General features: G+C 45.1%; 2 protein-coding genes across 4 annotated transcripts; one reads left to right on the top strand and one right to left on the bottom strand.

The window, feature by feature from the left end:
- Window positions 1–2,340: 2,340 nt before the first annotated feature.
- On the bottom strand, window positions 2,341–4,346 carry LOC144716639 (Pentatricopeptide repeat (PPR-like) superfamily protein). Its single transcript, XM_078591819.1, has one exon. It carries the CDS (start codon window positions 4,310–4,312, stop codon window positions 2,555–2,557), a length of 1,758 nt encoding a protein of 585 aa, XP_078447945.1. The 5' UTR covers window positions 4,313–4,346; the 3' UTR covers window positions 2,341–2,554.
- Window positions 4,347–4,484: 138 nt separating this feature from the next.
- Window positions 4,485–15,879, top strand: PFC1 (Ribosomal RNA adenine dimethylase family protein). Of its 3 annotated transcripts, none has more exons than XM_078591821.1 (11): window positions 4,485–4,740; window positions 5,595–5,744; window positions 6,126–6,182; window positions 8,290–8,388; window positions 9,048–9,143; window positions 12,362–12,446; window positions 12,533–12,585; window positions 12,761–12,844; window positions 12,921–13,031; window positions 13,120–13,229; window positions 15,738–15,869. In XM_078591821.1, exons 1-10 carry the CDS (start codon window positions 4,558–4,560, stop codon window positions 13,189–13,191), a joined length of 990 nt encoding a protein of 329 aa, XP_078447947.1. In that variant the 5' UTR covers window positions 4,485–4,557; the 3' UTR covers window positions 13,192–13,229; window positions 15,738–15,869. The 3 variants fall into 3 exon arrangements, with proteins under 3 accessions (XP_078447947.1, XP_078447946.1, XP_078447948.1); XM_078591820.1 differs by having other exon boundaries at window positions 4,488–4,740; window positions 13,120–13,210; window positions 15,738–15,879; XM_078591822.1 differs by lacking the exon at window positions 4,485–4,740 and adding an exon at window positions 4,779–5,400 and having other exon boundaries at window positions 13,120–13,210; window positions 15,738–15,879.
- Window positions 15,880–16,384: the final 505 nt, after the last annotated feature.

Consider the following 16,384-nt stretch of genomic DNA (forward strand, 5'->3'; position numbering starts at 1 on the left):
TTTATCAATAGCTTGATGGATTTAGGAGCACAGCTATTGATGCCAACACAGTGTAATAACGGCTTCTAGTTCCTTTGATCGACTCTGATGGCAGTGAAACTAGATGCTGGGACCCCTTAATGTTTTTTTCCTTTATAGGGAGATGGTAATACCATGGAAAATGTGCGCTCGAGCCACTCGAGCAGTCCGTTGGCAGCCGACAGGTTCAGGATAGGGATCAATCTAGTAATGACCCATTTAATCTCTGTATTTTTTCCCATTGTTGGGTAAACCAAAGCCAAGCTTCCTGATCCCACCCCACTCTCCAACTATGTGTTACGAACCTGCTAGTTCGTATCGGGAGAAGACGGGAAGAGAGGAAGAAGGCGCCGGGATGGTCGTCGGCGTGCCGGAATGGACTACGGCAAGTAGGGGCAGGCAGAGTGGACGTCGCCTACGTGAGGGGTCCGGCGGAATGGACGTCGCCGGAGGGAGCCAGACTCATTCTTGATGACACTTCTTGGCAGCCCTCCTCAAGGGAGGGCTGTTCTATTTAAAGAGATTACAAAAGGTCCAAATGACCTAAATGCCCCTACTGGGCTAAAGGATGAAAAGAGTCTAGATACATCGGGGTTGTATCACTATGAAGAGGTGATAGGTGGTTTCTATGTTTGGTTCTCTAATACAACATAAATACTGAAAATGTGCACTCTACCATGGAAAAAACAATAGTACCCTTATTGGAGGCTAGTCAACAAGGTCATCATCCAACGTACCAATCTATCATCTTCATTTTTGAAGGCAATCATCACGATCTAATTTCTCATCATAGATCAAGATCGATTGATGATTGATGGTGATTTTATCACACAAGACCGAACAAAATTCTTGTAGGCAGATACCTGGTAGAAAGGATATCCCTCTTAAAACTACTGTTTGTTTCTTCCTGGGAAGAGGAAAAAAAGAAATACACTGTGCTCTCCTTATAAAAAAATCATCTACAGGAAAACGACCCCTAATGCACACTCGTTAACCATGGAAAAGACAATAAGACCCAGACTGGAGGCCAGTCAACAAGGTCAAACATCCAATTTACCAATATATCATCAGATAAGGATCATCATAGATCAAGATCGATTGATGGTTGATGGTAATTGTATCAAGCAAAATCAGACAAAATTCTGGTAGACAGAACCCTAGTGGAAAGAATATCCCTCTTAAAACTACTGTTTGTTTCTTCGTTCGGGGAGAAAAAAAAAACACTTGGCTCTCCTGGTTACAACAAGTTTAATCTCCAAGATAACCGACCCCTAATCTGTACTTGTTAACCATAGAAAAGACGATAATGCCCTTACTGGACGCTAGTCAACAAGGTCAAACACCCAATTTACCAATTGAAGGCAGAGACATCCAATTGAAGGTAGAGAAATCTGGCGGAAATAATACAACAAATTTAGTCTATCATACAGCTATCTCTCCTAGACATTACAAATTTATCATCATACATTAAGATCGATTGAAGGCAGATATATCTGGTGGATAGAATATATAACAAAGTTAATCTCATCATATAGTCAGTTTCTCCTGGTCATAGAAAATTTATCATCATACAATAAGATCGATTGAAGGCAGATACATCTGGTGGATAGAATATATAACAAAGTTAATCTCATCATACAGTCAGCTCTCTTGGCTATAACAAATTTATCATCATACATTATAATCGATTGAAGGCAGATATATCCAGTGGAAATAAAAAAACAAATATAACTTCATCATACAGTCACTCTCTCCTGGTCATAACAAATTTATCAACATACATTAATTTCGATTGAAGGCAGATACATCTGGTGGAAATAATATAACAAATATAACTTCATCATACAGTTAGTCTCTCCTGGTCATAACAAATTTATCATCATACATTAATATCGATTAAAGGCAGATACATCTGGTGGAAATAATAAAACAAATTTAACCCCATCATACAGTCAATTTCTCCTGGTCATAACACATTTATCATCGTACATTAAGATCGATTAAAGGCAGATGCATCTGGAGGAAATAATATACAACAAAGTTAACCTCATCATACAGTCATTTTCTCCTGGTCGCAACACATTTATCATCATACATTAAGATCGATTGAAGGCAGACACATCTGGTGGATAGAATATATAACAAAGTTAATCTCATCATACAGTCATTTTCTCCTGGTTACGACAAATTCATCATCACAGATGAAGATGGATTGAAGGCAGAACAATACATCTGGTGGAAAGAATATACAACAAAGTTAACCTCATCATACAGTCATTTTCTCCTGGCCGCAACAAATTCATCATCATAGACGAAGATCGATTGAAGGCAGATACATCTGGTGGATAGAATATATATATTAAAGTTAATCTCATCATACAGTCATTTTCTCCTGATCACAACAAATTCATCATCAAAGATGAAGATCGATTGAAGGCAGATACATCCGGCGGAAAGAATATAACAAATGTAATCTCACCATACAGTCAGCTCTCCTGGTCACAACAAATTCAACTCCAGGAAGACAAAGCCATGGCTAGCGAGAGACGGGGAAGCTCTGCTGGAGCCAGCGAGCCTGGGCCTCGAGCCCGGCGTCCCGGAGCGCGCAAACGGCGGACCCATGGAGCCGCTCGTCGAGCCGCAGCCCCTCCGCCTTAGCTTCCTGCAACAGCCTGACCAGCTCGTCCACCCTCCCCCCGCGCGCGAACACCCCGACCATGATCCCCGCCACGGCCCGATCCAGCGCCGCCCCGCTGAGCCGCAGCTCCTCGTACAGCCGCGCGCACGCGCCCAGCTCCCCCGCCCGCGCGTACGCGCCGATCATCGCCGTGTAGCTCACCCGGTCCGCCGCCACGCGCCGCCGGCGCATCTCCTTCCACAGCCGCTCGACCCGGCGTAGGTCCCCGGCGCGCCCGTGCGCGTCGATCAGCGCGTTGTAGACCCACGCGTTGGGCTCGCACCCCTTCTCCTTCATGGCCGCCAGCAGCCGCCCCGCCTCCCTCAGCTTCCCCGCCTTGCCGTAGGCGGAGATCATGGTGGCGTAGGCCACCACGCACCGGTCGAACCCCCGCCCGGTCATCTCCTGGAACAGCGCCTCCGCGGCGGGGAGCAGCCCCAGCCGGGCGTAGACCCCCACCGCGGAGGCGTAGCCGACCTGGCCCGGCGCGCAGCCCATCGCGGTCAGCTCCTCGAAGGCCCGCACCGCGGCCCGCAGCCCGAGCTTCTTCGCGTGGCCGTTGACCACCGCGGAGAAGACGCAGTCCGAGACGCGGAGGTCGAGCTCGCGCATGGCGCGGACCGCGGCCAGGGTCTTGTCCAGCGCGCCGGTCTCGACGTGCATGAGCACGAGCCGGAGGAAGAGCCCGGGGTCGGCGGCGAGCCCCCCGGCTCGCGCCTCCTGGAACAGGTCCTCGGCGATCTCCGCCTCCTTGGCCATGGCGAAGGCCCCGATCAGCGAGCTGTAGGCCGCCGCGTCGGGGGGGAACCCCCGCTCGGCCATCTCCCGGAACCGGCGCAGCGCCTCGAAGGCCCGCCCCGACCGGCCCAGCGCGTCGCAGAGCACGGCGTAGGCGCGGGCGGTGAGCCCCCCGGCGGACTCGAGCTCGAGGAACAGCGCCAGGACCTGGTCCGGGTCGCCGAGCCGGCGGTGCGCGTCCATGGCGGCGCAGAACGCGGCCGGGTCGGGCGGCGCGCCGGCGGCTCGGGCCTGGGCGTGGACCCGGGCCGTGGTGCTGTACATGTGGAGCTTGTTGAAGGCGGCCATGGCGGCGGCGACGGCGGGGACGGCGGCGGTGGAGCCGTCGGAGAGGAAGGCGCCGAGGAGGGCTTCGGCGAGCTTGAATTTGCGGGCTTTGATGCAGCCTCGGACCAGGCGGGCGCAGGCGGGTCCGTCGGGGAAGACGCCCATGGCTCGGAGGTCCTCGGCCAGGGCCCAGACCGCGTCCCACTGCCGGCATTTCAGCAAGCACCTGGCGAGCGCGTTCAGGGTCTGCTTCTGGGGCCGGAACCCGGGCTGGGCTCGGGCCTTCTGGTAGCAGTCGAAGGCCAGCGCCTCCGTCTCCCTGGACTTGGCCAGAGCTATGATGAGATCGTCGGGGGAAGAGGGAGACGGGCTCAAGACCGTGGCCTGAGAAGAGGGCGGCCTCTGCGCGCCGATCACCGCCAGCCGCCACCGCAGGGGCAGCGGCGGAGAGAGCGCAAGGCGGAGGGCCGCGGCGGCGGGGTGGCGGCGCCGCCGAAGGGTTTTCCTTGGAGGGCTGCACGGCAGCAGCCTCTCCGAGCTGAAAACCGCCATTAATGGCGGCAGCAAGCGAGCAGGAAGAGAGGAAAAGGGTAGAAGAAGTTGGAACTTTGGGGGAGAGGGCTGGGGGAGGCTTATCCACCACAGCCAATCCTCGGCCGACGCGTGGAGAGCACCCAGATCGCTGCATTTGCCAAAGATGAGATTTTTAGCCTTGTGGTAATTCCTTAATTGACGTTTTGGTTGACTCTGCCGTCGCCATTAAAGAGGGGAGGGGTTTAGAGCAAGAGGGGAAGATCATGGCGTGGCTTCTGCGGCCTTCGCCGCCGGTCTCCATAGCCGCGTCTCCTTCGACTGCGGGTTCTTGTAGTGGAATTCGAAGGGGGTTGATACGGTGCGCTCGCGCGGACGATGTCCAGACGACTCTTCGGCTTCTCAACTCCGGAGGATCTCGCCGCCTTCCCAGAAAGTCGCTCGGCCAGGTACCTTCTTCTTCTTCGAACTCTGTGGAGCTCCCATCTTGCAAAGGAAACTAGGGTTTTGGGTTTTGGAGGGAATTGCCCTGGAAGAATTGATCCTCTTGGGTTTCGGAGAATCATTCAATGTAGTTTATTTTAAATCTTGATCGGGGATGCTCGATAATTTGCTCATTGATTCGGGTGAGGTATTTCCATTCACTGGAGAAGTGTAGAGCCATGGCGTGCTACGAACTCTGTTGAACTTCTATCTTTGCTGAGGAAACTAGAGTTTTGGGTTTTCGGAGGGAATTCCCGTTGAGAAATTGATCGTCTTCGGAGAATCATCCAATGTAGTTTCTCTAAAATCTTGATCGGGGATGCTCGATAATTTGCTCGTTGAATCGGCTGAGGTCTTTCCATTCACTGGAGAATTGTGCAGCCATGGCGTGCTGCGAACTCTGTTGAGCTTCAATCTTTGCCGGGGAAACTAGGGTTTTGGGTCTTGGCGGGAATTGCTCTTGAGAAATTGATTGTCTTCGGAGAATCATCCAATGTAGTTTGTCGAATATCTTGATCGGCGATTCTTGATAATTTTCCCATCGCATTGGCTGAGGTCGTTGCATTCACTGGAGAATCGTTCAGCCATGACGTGCTACAAGCTCTGTTGAGCTCCCATCGTGCAAGGTAAACCAGGGTTTTGACTGTTGAAGGGATTTTCCGTTGAGAAATAGATCGTTTTGGACTTTGGAGACTCATCCAATATTGTTTGTCTAACATCTTGTTCGGGGATTCTCGATAATTTGCTGATTCCATCGGCTGAGGTCTTTTCATTTACTGGAGAATTCTCAAGGAGGAACCTGACCCCGTGGTTTCTGCAGCATTACATGACCAACTCATCAATCAATGATAGGCTCTCCTCCATAGCCGAGGTAGAAGACGGGGATGTTGTTCTAGAGATCGGTCCTGGAACTGGATCCTTGACCAGCGTTCTTATCAACGCTGGGGCAACAGTCATCGCGGTTGAGAAGGTTAGTAAAAGTTCTGATGGGTCATTCTTTATGATTAAATGAGTTTGATCAAATCAATTTCAGGCAACGCATGTTTTTGTTTGGATTTATTGTCATGATTCTCAAAGAACATTAACATGAGTACAGCAGTATAATTCAATAACCTGCTGAATTGATGGCCTTCATTAGATCTTTTAAATTTCAATAACTTGATGTTTAGTAACTCGTGAGCTTGTGCTGGCAAACTGCATATGGTACTTATTCAGTGGCCGTTGGCATTGGAAAACTGATCTCTGAATCCCCGGGCTCGCAGTTTAACGATTTTCATTCGTGCCAATTGAAATTTTCGTTTCTACTTTCTCTCTTTTTTTTCATATTGGAATCTCCTTTTGATCACTGCAGGATCCACGGATGGCAGCTCTTGTTGCAGAAAGGTTTCAAGAAACAGATAGGTTTATGGTAAGGGTTTATTTTGATGGCTTTTGACATTTATAGCTGCCGTTATTCTGGGTCATCACTCGAAATTTTTACTTTCAGAATTGATGTGGATGATGCATGAATCTTATCTCAAATTAAATACATGATGTCATTCTACACAAAAAATTATTCCATTTTGCTCCCAAAAACTACTCGGTGCCTCGTGCTCAAACTATGGGAAGAACACTTTCACTCTTATAGATAAAGTTTAAAATTATCCTTGGGTTGATCTCCGATTTCAGGTGATCTTCATTTCTTCTTTGAAAAATGGTTTAAAATTACCCTCCAAATGAAAAACTCCTTTGGTTGGGGGGGAAATGATCCAACTTCCAGGTTTAAATTTTCTCTGAGAAACTTTGTGAAGGAAGATCTTACGTCCTCAATGCTCTTTCAACTCCATGAATCAAGAAGAGGAGGTGATTTAAGGCGGATGGAGAGAGGGTGAGATAGACGATCCTGGGGTAGGAGAGTCGAGACGGGAATTATAGGAGGGGTCGAACAGATGGGGCAGGGATCGACCAAGGACGAGCCGCCTGATGACGCGATGAAGGGTTGGTGATCACGGGGACGGGGATCGTCGGAGACTAGAGGAGAACCGAATGGCAAGGGTAGGGATCGGATTGGAGGGGAGCCGGCTGAAGATCCGGTGAGACAATCACGGGGCTAGGGATCGCTGGACGGTGAAGGGGACGGGACCGAGACAGGGAGGATCGAGATAGTGAGCCAAGAGGCCGATCTTACCTTAAGTCTTGACTGCCCTCCTCAAGGGAGGGCTATACATATTTATAGGAAAAGAAAGCAGTCTACCCTAAGCATGATATGACTAAATGCCCTCAGTGGGCAAAAATGCCTAAGATACCCTTGGGGGTTCAGGATTGTATCAGAGTTCAAGCGGCATTGTGTTAGTCAGGAGGGCTAACGTCACTAATAGAGTAGTCAACGGATTTGTATCTTAAGATCCAGATCTAAGAGCATTACAACAGTCCTGAAAAGTAGGACATACATTGGGTATGGGACTAAATACCAAAGGTGGTTCAGTGACCACCATGCTGAATTTGCATATGATTTTCGTCTCATCCACTTTGGCCCATATGAGTTATCCACTTTGGGGGAAAGGTGGGAAAAAAAATTCCCATCTTTGTAGGAGCTTTTGAAAGAAATAGCTTAGCGGCAGTTGGCGTGCTTTTAGGCGTATTCCCTACGACTATATAATGATACGTTCGTGTATCGAATTGGTAGAAATTCCAGAAAGATAGAGTCACTTACAATGATGTGTTCGCTCTACTCAGCCTTTCAAGCAAATGCCCGTAGTCGTCGTCTCCGTCTCCCACCTTCTTGATAGCTCCGCCTTGCTCGGATTCCTCCAGCCGAATGCAGCCTGAATCCCAGCTCTCGTGTGCTCCAAGAAAGTCTTAAGTCGGATGACTTGATCTCCTCCTTCTCCTTTATTTATAGTTTTCTTTATTTTCTAACTAACTACCAGTAAAGACTGGCGGTTATTATGCCAGGTCAGCTCGACTTGGACCAGTGACCATTTTTAGTCCCCCTTTTTCTCCTTTACGCTTCCTTCTCTCATATACTTTTATTGGAATCGTATCATATAACTGTGCACTTTCTGGACAATTAAAACCCAATTTCCTCCATGTATTCTCGATCCAAATGGCAGAGAAGTAACCATATTTCTAGCTTTTATTTTTGGCGAGGCAACAGTTCGTTGAACTTCCAAAAAACATTATGAAAGTAGTGATCATGAAATCAGAAGGTTTCGAAGAAAAGAAAGGACTGGGTTAAACTGAAAATGAGAAAAAATAAAGGCACAGAGTTTGGTTTCTGAATTCTGACACTTTGAAATTAAACATATGTCCTATACTTTATTCTGAACCAGTATATTTTCTTGTTTTCCTTTTTTCTACTTTCGAAGGCTTCCTACTGTAGAGAATAAAGTAAAGAATTGGAAGATGGGAAAAATCATTACAATGCCTGCACATTGATAAATGCATTTTGTCTTATGGATATCACTTGCTGAAGGTATTCCTGATTTCAGTTATGGGTTATATATATATATATATATATATATATTTTGTTGTAGGTGTTGCAAGAAGATTTGACCAAGTGTCGGGTTGAATCACACGTTTCTCAGCTGTTAGAAAACAGGAGATCAGGTGAAGGTTTGATTAACTATGCAAAAGTAAGAAATGGTAGCCTTTGGTATTATTTTTCATTTTAATTTTTGTTGGTCTTGTATTTTTCATAGGATGGACTATATTCATGTAAGACCACTTAATTTCTTTATTCCATGAGATTCGATTTTATTGATTATAACCCATGGATGCCTTTCAGAACTGGGTAATATTTTAAAATCATCTTAAGGGGATAGAGTGTTTCCTGCGACCTCTTCTTTGGTGTGTAAACTGCGTGGAATATATTCAGCTATGTAGAAGAATCTCACAGATGTTATCCAATTTGGCACTTTGCCTCCTGAAGAGTGGTCGGAAATCAACCGAAGATGATAGTCTACTGTTTTTTCATCCAACTGCAAAACTTTAGGTGAAATTTATCATGTCGCAATGCGTAGGATGGAGTTTTGTTCATTTTGCAGTGAGTATGATATTCTAATAAGGTATGAAATAGATATATTAATTGTGGGAACGGAAATTAATGACAAATGATTATCGCGGATAAGAAAGATTTTATTTGAAAGTTTTTGTGGCTCAAAAAGATATATACTGTTGTACACATGGTTACATTTATGGGAGGATAGATTTATAATGCATTAATATTCTTCCTATCCTGGGGTGTTTTTCTTTCTAACTGCTGACTGAAATTTATTTGAAAATATCCTTACAGGTTGTTGCCAACATTCCCTTCAACATTAGCACAGAGATTATTAAACGGATACTGCCTCTGGGAGATATCTTCTCTGATGTTGTCCTTTTACTACAGGTTTGGAAAAATTTGATTTTCACTGTGGCTGTAAAATAGCTTACCAACTTTGTGCTTGGTTCTTGCTTGGATTAGTGAAAATGCCTCCACCTTTTAACCTATGTATTTATTTCTTATTTTTCATTCACCATTTAACCTATGGTTTCATGTGTACCAGTCTCAAGAGTTAGGTGATACGAACCTTGATCTAGGTTCGTCTGGGGAGGGAAGAGGACGAGGGAAGGTTAGAGATTCCCGGGGTAGAGGGGTGAGACAGAAAGGGTCGGGGAAAGGCCGAGCTGAGGGGGTAGGGATCGGCCAGGGACGAGCCGCCTGAAGATGCGGTGGGGAGGAGACGGTCACGGGGACGGGGACCGTGGAGGGAGAAGACGAGGCCAGACCTGGACTTGGAGAGGGGGAGACAAGGCACTACTTCATTCTAACTTCTTCTTTCTTGGCTGCGCTCCTAAAGGGAGGGCATCCCTATTTAAAGGGAAATACATGAAATCAAATGACTGAAATGCCCCTGTGGGCTAAATGCCAAAAATACCCCTCGGAGGGTTTAGGATCCTATCATTAGGTTAGATGATTTGTTTCACCCTGTGAAGCTGGATTGAATTAAGAGCATATTTTACAAAAAAAAAGAGATGTTACATTGTGAAGTCTCTATAGACTGAAGGGTTTCGAGTATTGATTTTGGAGCTTGAGGGAATCCTCAAGGAACTTTCGGGTTTATATGTTACCATTAGAAGGATATTCGTGTCATTTCCCTTTCTCAGGATCCCAATCCCCATTTAAGGGTAGGTAAGTAATAAGTGTAATTCTGATAGACACTATTCAAAGACATACAGAAGAAAGAGGTTCAGATCTGGTCAACGGGCAGTTGACCAGCGCAAGTGACCCACCTCAGTGAGACCTATAAATAAAGGGGTGCACCCAGGTATGAGGGGATTGTCTTTCTTGTGCAAGAAGCTGTTACAGCTTACTGGGGAGGAGCTGCGAGCGAGCTGCCCCGACGTACGATGACGAGGAGGGAGGAGCCCAGCCTTCGAGGGGACCGCCACGATTCACGAAGGAGCTCGCCAGGGAGGGGAGCCGTCGGGATCGACTCCAGTCTAATTCTCTATTTCTCTCAATTGTGTCATCAAGAACCACATTACCACATTCTTGATACGACGCTGTATCAAATTCAAATTAAGATCTTGTGGAAGTTCCACTGTGAAGAAAGATTTCCGTCGTGAATTTCAAATAGATTCACAATGAGGTATGTACAGTCCTGATTGAGTTCATCTGGTGTAGATGGAGCTTCAAGCAGATGCCATCTCTCACTGGCCCTTCTGATCAGAAGAGGTTTTCATGTGTGTGCTGGAGGTTGTTCATGAGCTCTGACGATATCCTCATGTGCCGACATCTGCTGGTCGAGTAAAGCAAGGTCTTTATCCATTCCAGTTTTTCAGAAGGGTCATGATGGTTTGAGCTTTTGAAGCATAATGGGCTACAGACCTCCTATAATAGTTAGTCAAATCCTAGGAATCTTCTTAAGTACATTTAATATGCTTAATTATTCTCATTCTCCTATTATAATTGTTACTTCTTCCGAGTTATGATACCCCAAATAACTGATTCTGTCTTGTTCGATAAAATCTTTTTGTAGATTGACCCACAATCCCTGCTGATTTTGTCCATGCTGTTGAATTTTGAACAACTCCCGGGGAATGGGTCCTTGAAGTCGTGATCCCGGAAGCCTTTTTCTTTGGTTTAGATAAACCAATTTGTCTTTCAAAAAAAAAAGAAAAAAGATAAACCAATTTGATGCAGACTCACCAATTTGATGCAGATTCTTCCTAACGCAGATAGATTACATGTAATTCTTTAACCTGTCACTGGACGAAGGTGGAAAAACCTATCGACCCGAATGATCCAGCTGGATTGTTTCCTTGATATATTGCTTCTTTTGAAATGAGAATCTTGGGGTTGCTGAGGATTAGCCTATCGACCCTATTGTAATCTTCTTAGTCTACATGAGCATCCCTTCCCAATGTTTCTGGTGGTACCACTTGAGGTTGTATGGCATCCAGACGGGTATTAATGACTGCAATTTTCACAATGACATATTTAAACATTTTATTGGTGTGCCGTTGCTGTTCGACTTTACTCTGATTGCCTCTGGATCATTTTTTGGTATCTTGAATTGTCCAAATAAGAGAGCCTCTGATAGCAGTGTTATGAAGAGCTCTGAGGCCAATCTTGATCAGAAAAACAAGATTGCTATTGCCAAAAAGAGTATTCTGTTGAAGAAACGTTCTCAGGGAACCAATACAAGTCGGTGAAAAGAGGATTAGGAGAAGAAATCAAGAACGAACAACAAAACCAAAGCGGCACCAGATCGGCTTAGCTCCCCGTGGACTAAAAGGTCTCCACTCTCCAGCCTCTTGCCGCAGTACTCCCTATGGACTGGAAGGTCTCCACTCTCCAGCCTCTTGCCGCAGTACTCCCTATGGACTGGAAGGTCTCCACTCTCCAGCCTGTAACTGAATTCTTTTGCCTCCCAAATTGAGAATCCTCCCGTTGTAATTATAGTATCTCTTAAGCTCCTGTCCCATGTCTGCTCTGAAATCGTGGAACTTGTGCCTCTCTTCTGGCCCTCATGTTTATACCTCCTTAGGTGTTAAGGAGGGTTGTATCAGAGTTCAGAAAGTAAAGAATCCTCTCCAGTTTCTTCCACATTGCCCACCTCACTCTTGTCTTCTCTCTTATCTTTTGTTCTTTGGGCAGAAGTCTTATATATTTCATCATTTGGCGCACTGAACTCCTGATCCACGGAAATCCGAATTCCTACTGCGGAACATTAGTTTGATGTTTAAAACCGTTGTCGACAGATTCATGAATGAAGATTGAATTGCATTTGACGATGGAACAGTTGAGATTCATTTCGTTCCTTCCTTTGGTACTAATCTTTGGTGATATCATTACGTCAGCTATAGTTGATTGGCTGGCTGTACAAAACTCCCTGTTAACAGACTCATGGTTGGAGATAGAACCGTGTTTGAAGACAGAGTATTTGATATTCTTGTATTTCTTTCCTTGGAAGACTTCTTTGGGGATGTCATTACGTATCTGTACCAAGTGATTTCTTGAATCGTTTTTTACTTTGGAACATGCCACAATTATTAGGATGACTCCCTTGCAATATAAGTCATTCATTCACGTATTCATTCTTAGTGGATAATTTTTTGTAGCATGAGACGGCTTTGCGGTTGACTGATTCTCAACTGAGATCATCTGACTATCGTGCCATAAACATCTTTGTGAATTTTTTCTCAGGTATCAGGAATTCATGCAAACGCAGTAATCCAGTAGTTTAATAAAAAAAATTATTAAAATGACCTAAGATTAACTTCTTTTTTCAGATGCTGAATACCAATTCAAGGTCGACAGAAAAAATTTCTTTCCTGAGCCCAATGTGAGTGATGTCGCGGAAGCCAACTTGATAAATTCCCGGTCTAATTGTTCCCGGTATCTAAGTTGGAGAAAAAAATATGTTTTTTCTCCATTTATTCTCCAAAGATTTGTTCTGAAGAAACTCCCATCGTCAAAAATGAAAATATAGAGGTTCTTCATGTGACTGTCCCTTATAGGTAGATGGAGCTGTTGTCAAGTTCAAGCTGAGGAGACCAGCGGATTACCCTGCTGTTGGATCAGTTAAAGACTTCTTTTCCATGGTTAGTATTCTACTGTCCTCCGTTTGTTACTCTGTGAAATTATCTTATTTATCTGACTGGAGATCATACTTTGAAGGTGAATTCTGCTTTCAATGGCAAACGGAAGATGCTCCGCAAATCCCTCCAGCATCTTCGGAAGCCCCACGAAATTGAAGAGGCTTTGAGCTTTGCTGGGCTCCCAGTGACTGTGGGTCGCTGCTCTTCCTTCTTATTTGTTCGTTTCCTCGCTCCCATCTTTGTAATTTGATTTCTCCGTACCCCTGTTATAAATGCAGGCAAGGCCAGAGGAGCTCTCCCTGAATGACTTCGTGAGTCTGCACAATTCGTTGACCAGTACCCACCAATAATGTAGCCCACCAAACATTTGTAAGCGTTTAATGGATTCGTAAGTTTTCATATGTGAAATTTCTTCCCTAAAAAAGAAAAAGTGAAGTTTCTGTTGTAACATACGAACAGGTCAATATAACTGCGAAAGAAATTGTATTTTGTGAACTAGACACCTCATTTGTGGTCTGTCACCGGTCACCATCTCAACCTTATGCTGTTGGATGGTCTGGGAACTTTTGATGCATTTGCTCATGAATGTGCAAAGATAGAACATGAACACAACGTCACAAAATATATATGAACAATGTTCAAGGAAGGTTTGCAAATAGAAGAACAGTTTGCAAACAAAAGGGAGAGATTTATATGGGGAAAAGGACTTAGTTTATGTGGTGGAAATCGGATATGCTTGGTAATTCACCACCGTGCTCGATCACTGCTGCAGATCCTATTCTCTTGATGACCTCGCCTTCTGGTGGTGATCCTGTAATCCCCGTTCCTTATATCCTCCTCCTATGCCTGAGGAAGAGTCGATGATTTGGATAAAACTGAGGATAGTTTAGCTTAAAGAAGATGGGGACTGTGCAGAAGATGGATGTCACAAAATTGGATATTTTATTGTAAACAAGTTTTATGTCTAATAATCTTTTTTCCATGTCATTCAATTATTCACTAAATTTCTCAGCGGACAGCTGACTGTTTGCAAACGGCCCAACAAAAACACCAAAACAGTTTTTGGCTGTTTCTTCATTGAAAACAGCACTTGTTCCTCGTGAACAGTGAACTTCCACCTCTATATGAGATGAGGTAGCCCAGAGTCCCAATTACGTTGACTCCTCATCCCAAAAGTTAATTTTTTTAATGTTTTATAAAAGTTGACAATTTGTGACAGTTATCCATGGATTACAAAGAAATATGCATGCGTGCGTGCATCCGCTGGATGTCATGTCATCCAATGCCACGGACAATGTTCTATTGTTCTGTGCATTCCCAACCATTTGATATCCAGTACCTGCCGATAGTAGTGTTGTTCAACATTCTTGATTCACTCATCTGAACCACCACGCATTGAGCTGTGATGGAGAAGAATGCATTGAATTTTGGCTTTCCCCCAAAAATTGATGCGTTGGGTTCATTCTGTTTTTTTTTCTCTCTTAACCCCAAAAATAATTCCTCGTCAAATAATATCCCTGGGGGCTGAGACCTGTGGGGTTAGCAATCGGTTTTCTTGGTTCTGGTTCTGTTTTCACTAAAATAACTACACCTGAACCAAAGACTGGCTTAGGTTGGTGGAGGAAGCCAGAAATGGGGCTGTAAGTCCTCGTCATGGTTGGTGAGTAGTGTTTGTCGTGCAGGTTGCATGGCTCAAACTTTGGGCCGGAATTCAAATCAAACATTGTCCCTCCATTTATGGACTACCGATTAAGTTATAGCTTTACATGACATGTATCAGCAACTGCAACCTTGGGCTGTAGCTGCTGTCTCATGGCCTCGGCAATTCTAGTGGAGGCAACTGTCGAGGAATAGGCTGTGCCACCATGGGCCCCATATGGGGGTTGGAACATGATACTTAAGGCCATAAAAATATTATCAACCCAGGTGAGACTGGTACCAAGGTCACAATAATGAAATTTGAAGCACCCAACCCCTGGTTACATGACAGAATGTTTGTAATTCTAGGAGGCCTAAAACATTTCCTAGTGGGCATTTGACTGCTAAACGTTCAGCCCTGTACAAAGGTCGTGTGATGATTCAATTTTCTGATCTGAACCAAAATTTCTCCATCATGCCAATGCCCAGTTTAAGACCATCACTTTTGGTAAGTCCAGCCTTACCTGATGTCAAACACACGGGACCAATGATGGATGAGGCATAATCCAACATGCTAAATTTATGTGTACGGATAAATTAAGTTATATGTATTATTAGTTTTTAATTCATAGTTAACTGTGCAGAGCATTTTAAAAAGAATAGGGCTGTCGCGTTCCTTTGCATAGACAGAGACAGGAAGATGGAGAGATGGCTTGGGAACGCTTTTTGATGTTTAACTCTAACTTGGGATTTTATGTCCCTGCTTTTGTCAATCTCTTGCTTGAAAAATTGAGGGGCTTCATTTGTTATTTTGTTCTTGGTGCCAATTCAATACTAAGCAAGTCCGAACTAATTTCATAATTTTGTATGTTGCTGGAGTAGCTGGTTCCCGATTGGCTGATTTAAGAGGCAGTTAATCATCATTAAAACCTTTCAGAATGATTCTGCATACAGCAAGCAGCGGCCACTCAAATCTCTCCATCCTACGGGTTACTCTCGGCTGAGTAGCTTTGTCTGCTGTTTGGCTATACTTCTTTGTATTGTTTTCAAGCAAACATCATTCATGGGTCCAAGAATTCCAGCCCTGAACGAATCCTAGTTATGCATATACAATGTCTTGGCATTTTTCCTTTTATCGTTGTCAACCGTTTATTTGGTTCCGGTTCCAAAGCCTGCTCGACTTTGTTCTACCTTTTTTTTTTGTAAGGTTTTCAGAGAACCATTAACTAGTGCAAACGTGTTTGATGTCTATTTTCAGATTTCTATGGCACTGGGGATTTGTTTGGCCATGTTCTTTGTTGCCCATCTGATGGGGGACCATCCAGGAGACGCCACGACGGGACGACGTCAGCCTCGCCGAGGTGCTCACGCCGATGCTCGCCACCCGGGGTTCAAGTACTCCGCGTAAGCATCCTTATCTTTACTTGTTTGTTTTGTGTTTTGTTTTTGGATTTATGGGCTGGGCCGGTGTTGGGCCTTGTCCCTTTTTCTGTTTCTTATTTTCAGTTTTTATTTTTCAATTGTAAGGAGAGGCCGAACCACGTCTTGCGACGGTTCATCCTCCCCCACGTTCACTTGACACCTATCCTCACTATATAAGGGGATAGCATGCCCAAGTGGCGATTTGAGTCATTTGTTGAAGAAGTTTTCCAAATGTTGTCTCCACCTATCGTAGTGAGTAGTGTAGAGGGAATTGGCTATTCCCGCCCACGTCGAGATCACTCTGTGGATAGAGCCTGCGCCGTCACGTTGAGATCACTCCATGACGACGTGTCCAATCGTTTCATCGAGATCACCTCGGAACGAGTAAAGATTCAAGACGTCGACGCCGCCTGGAGCTGAAGGGTCCTTTGTCGAGATCACCCCGAAGGTGCCAGAGGTTCGAGGATCGTCGCCGACACCCTC

The sequence above is a fragment of the Wolffia australiana genome, chromosome 2 (assembly GCF_029677425.1).
Source record: "Wolffia australiana isolate 7733 chromosome 2, ASM2967742v1".
Taxonomy (NCBI): Eukaryota; Viridiplantae; Streptophyta; class Magnoliopsida; order Alismatales; family Araceae; genus Wolffia; species Wolffia australiana.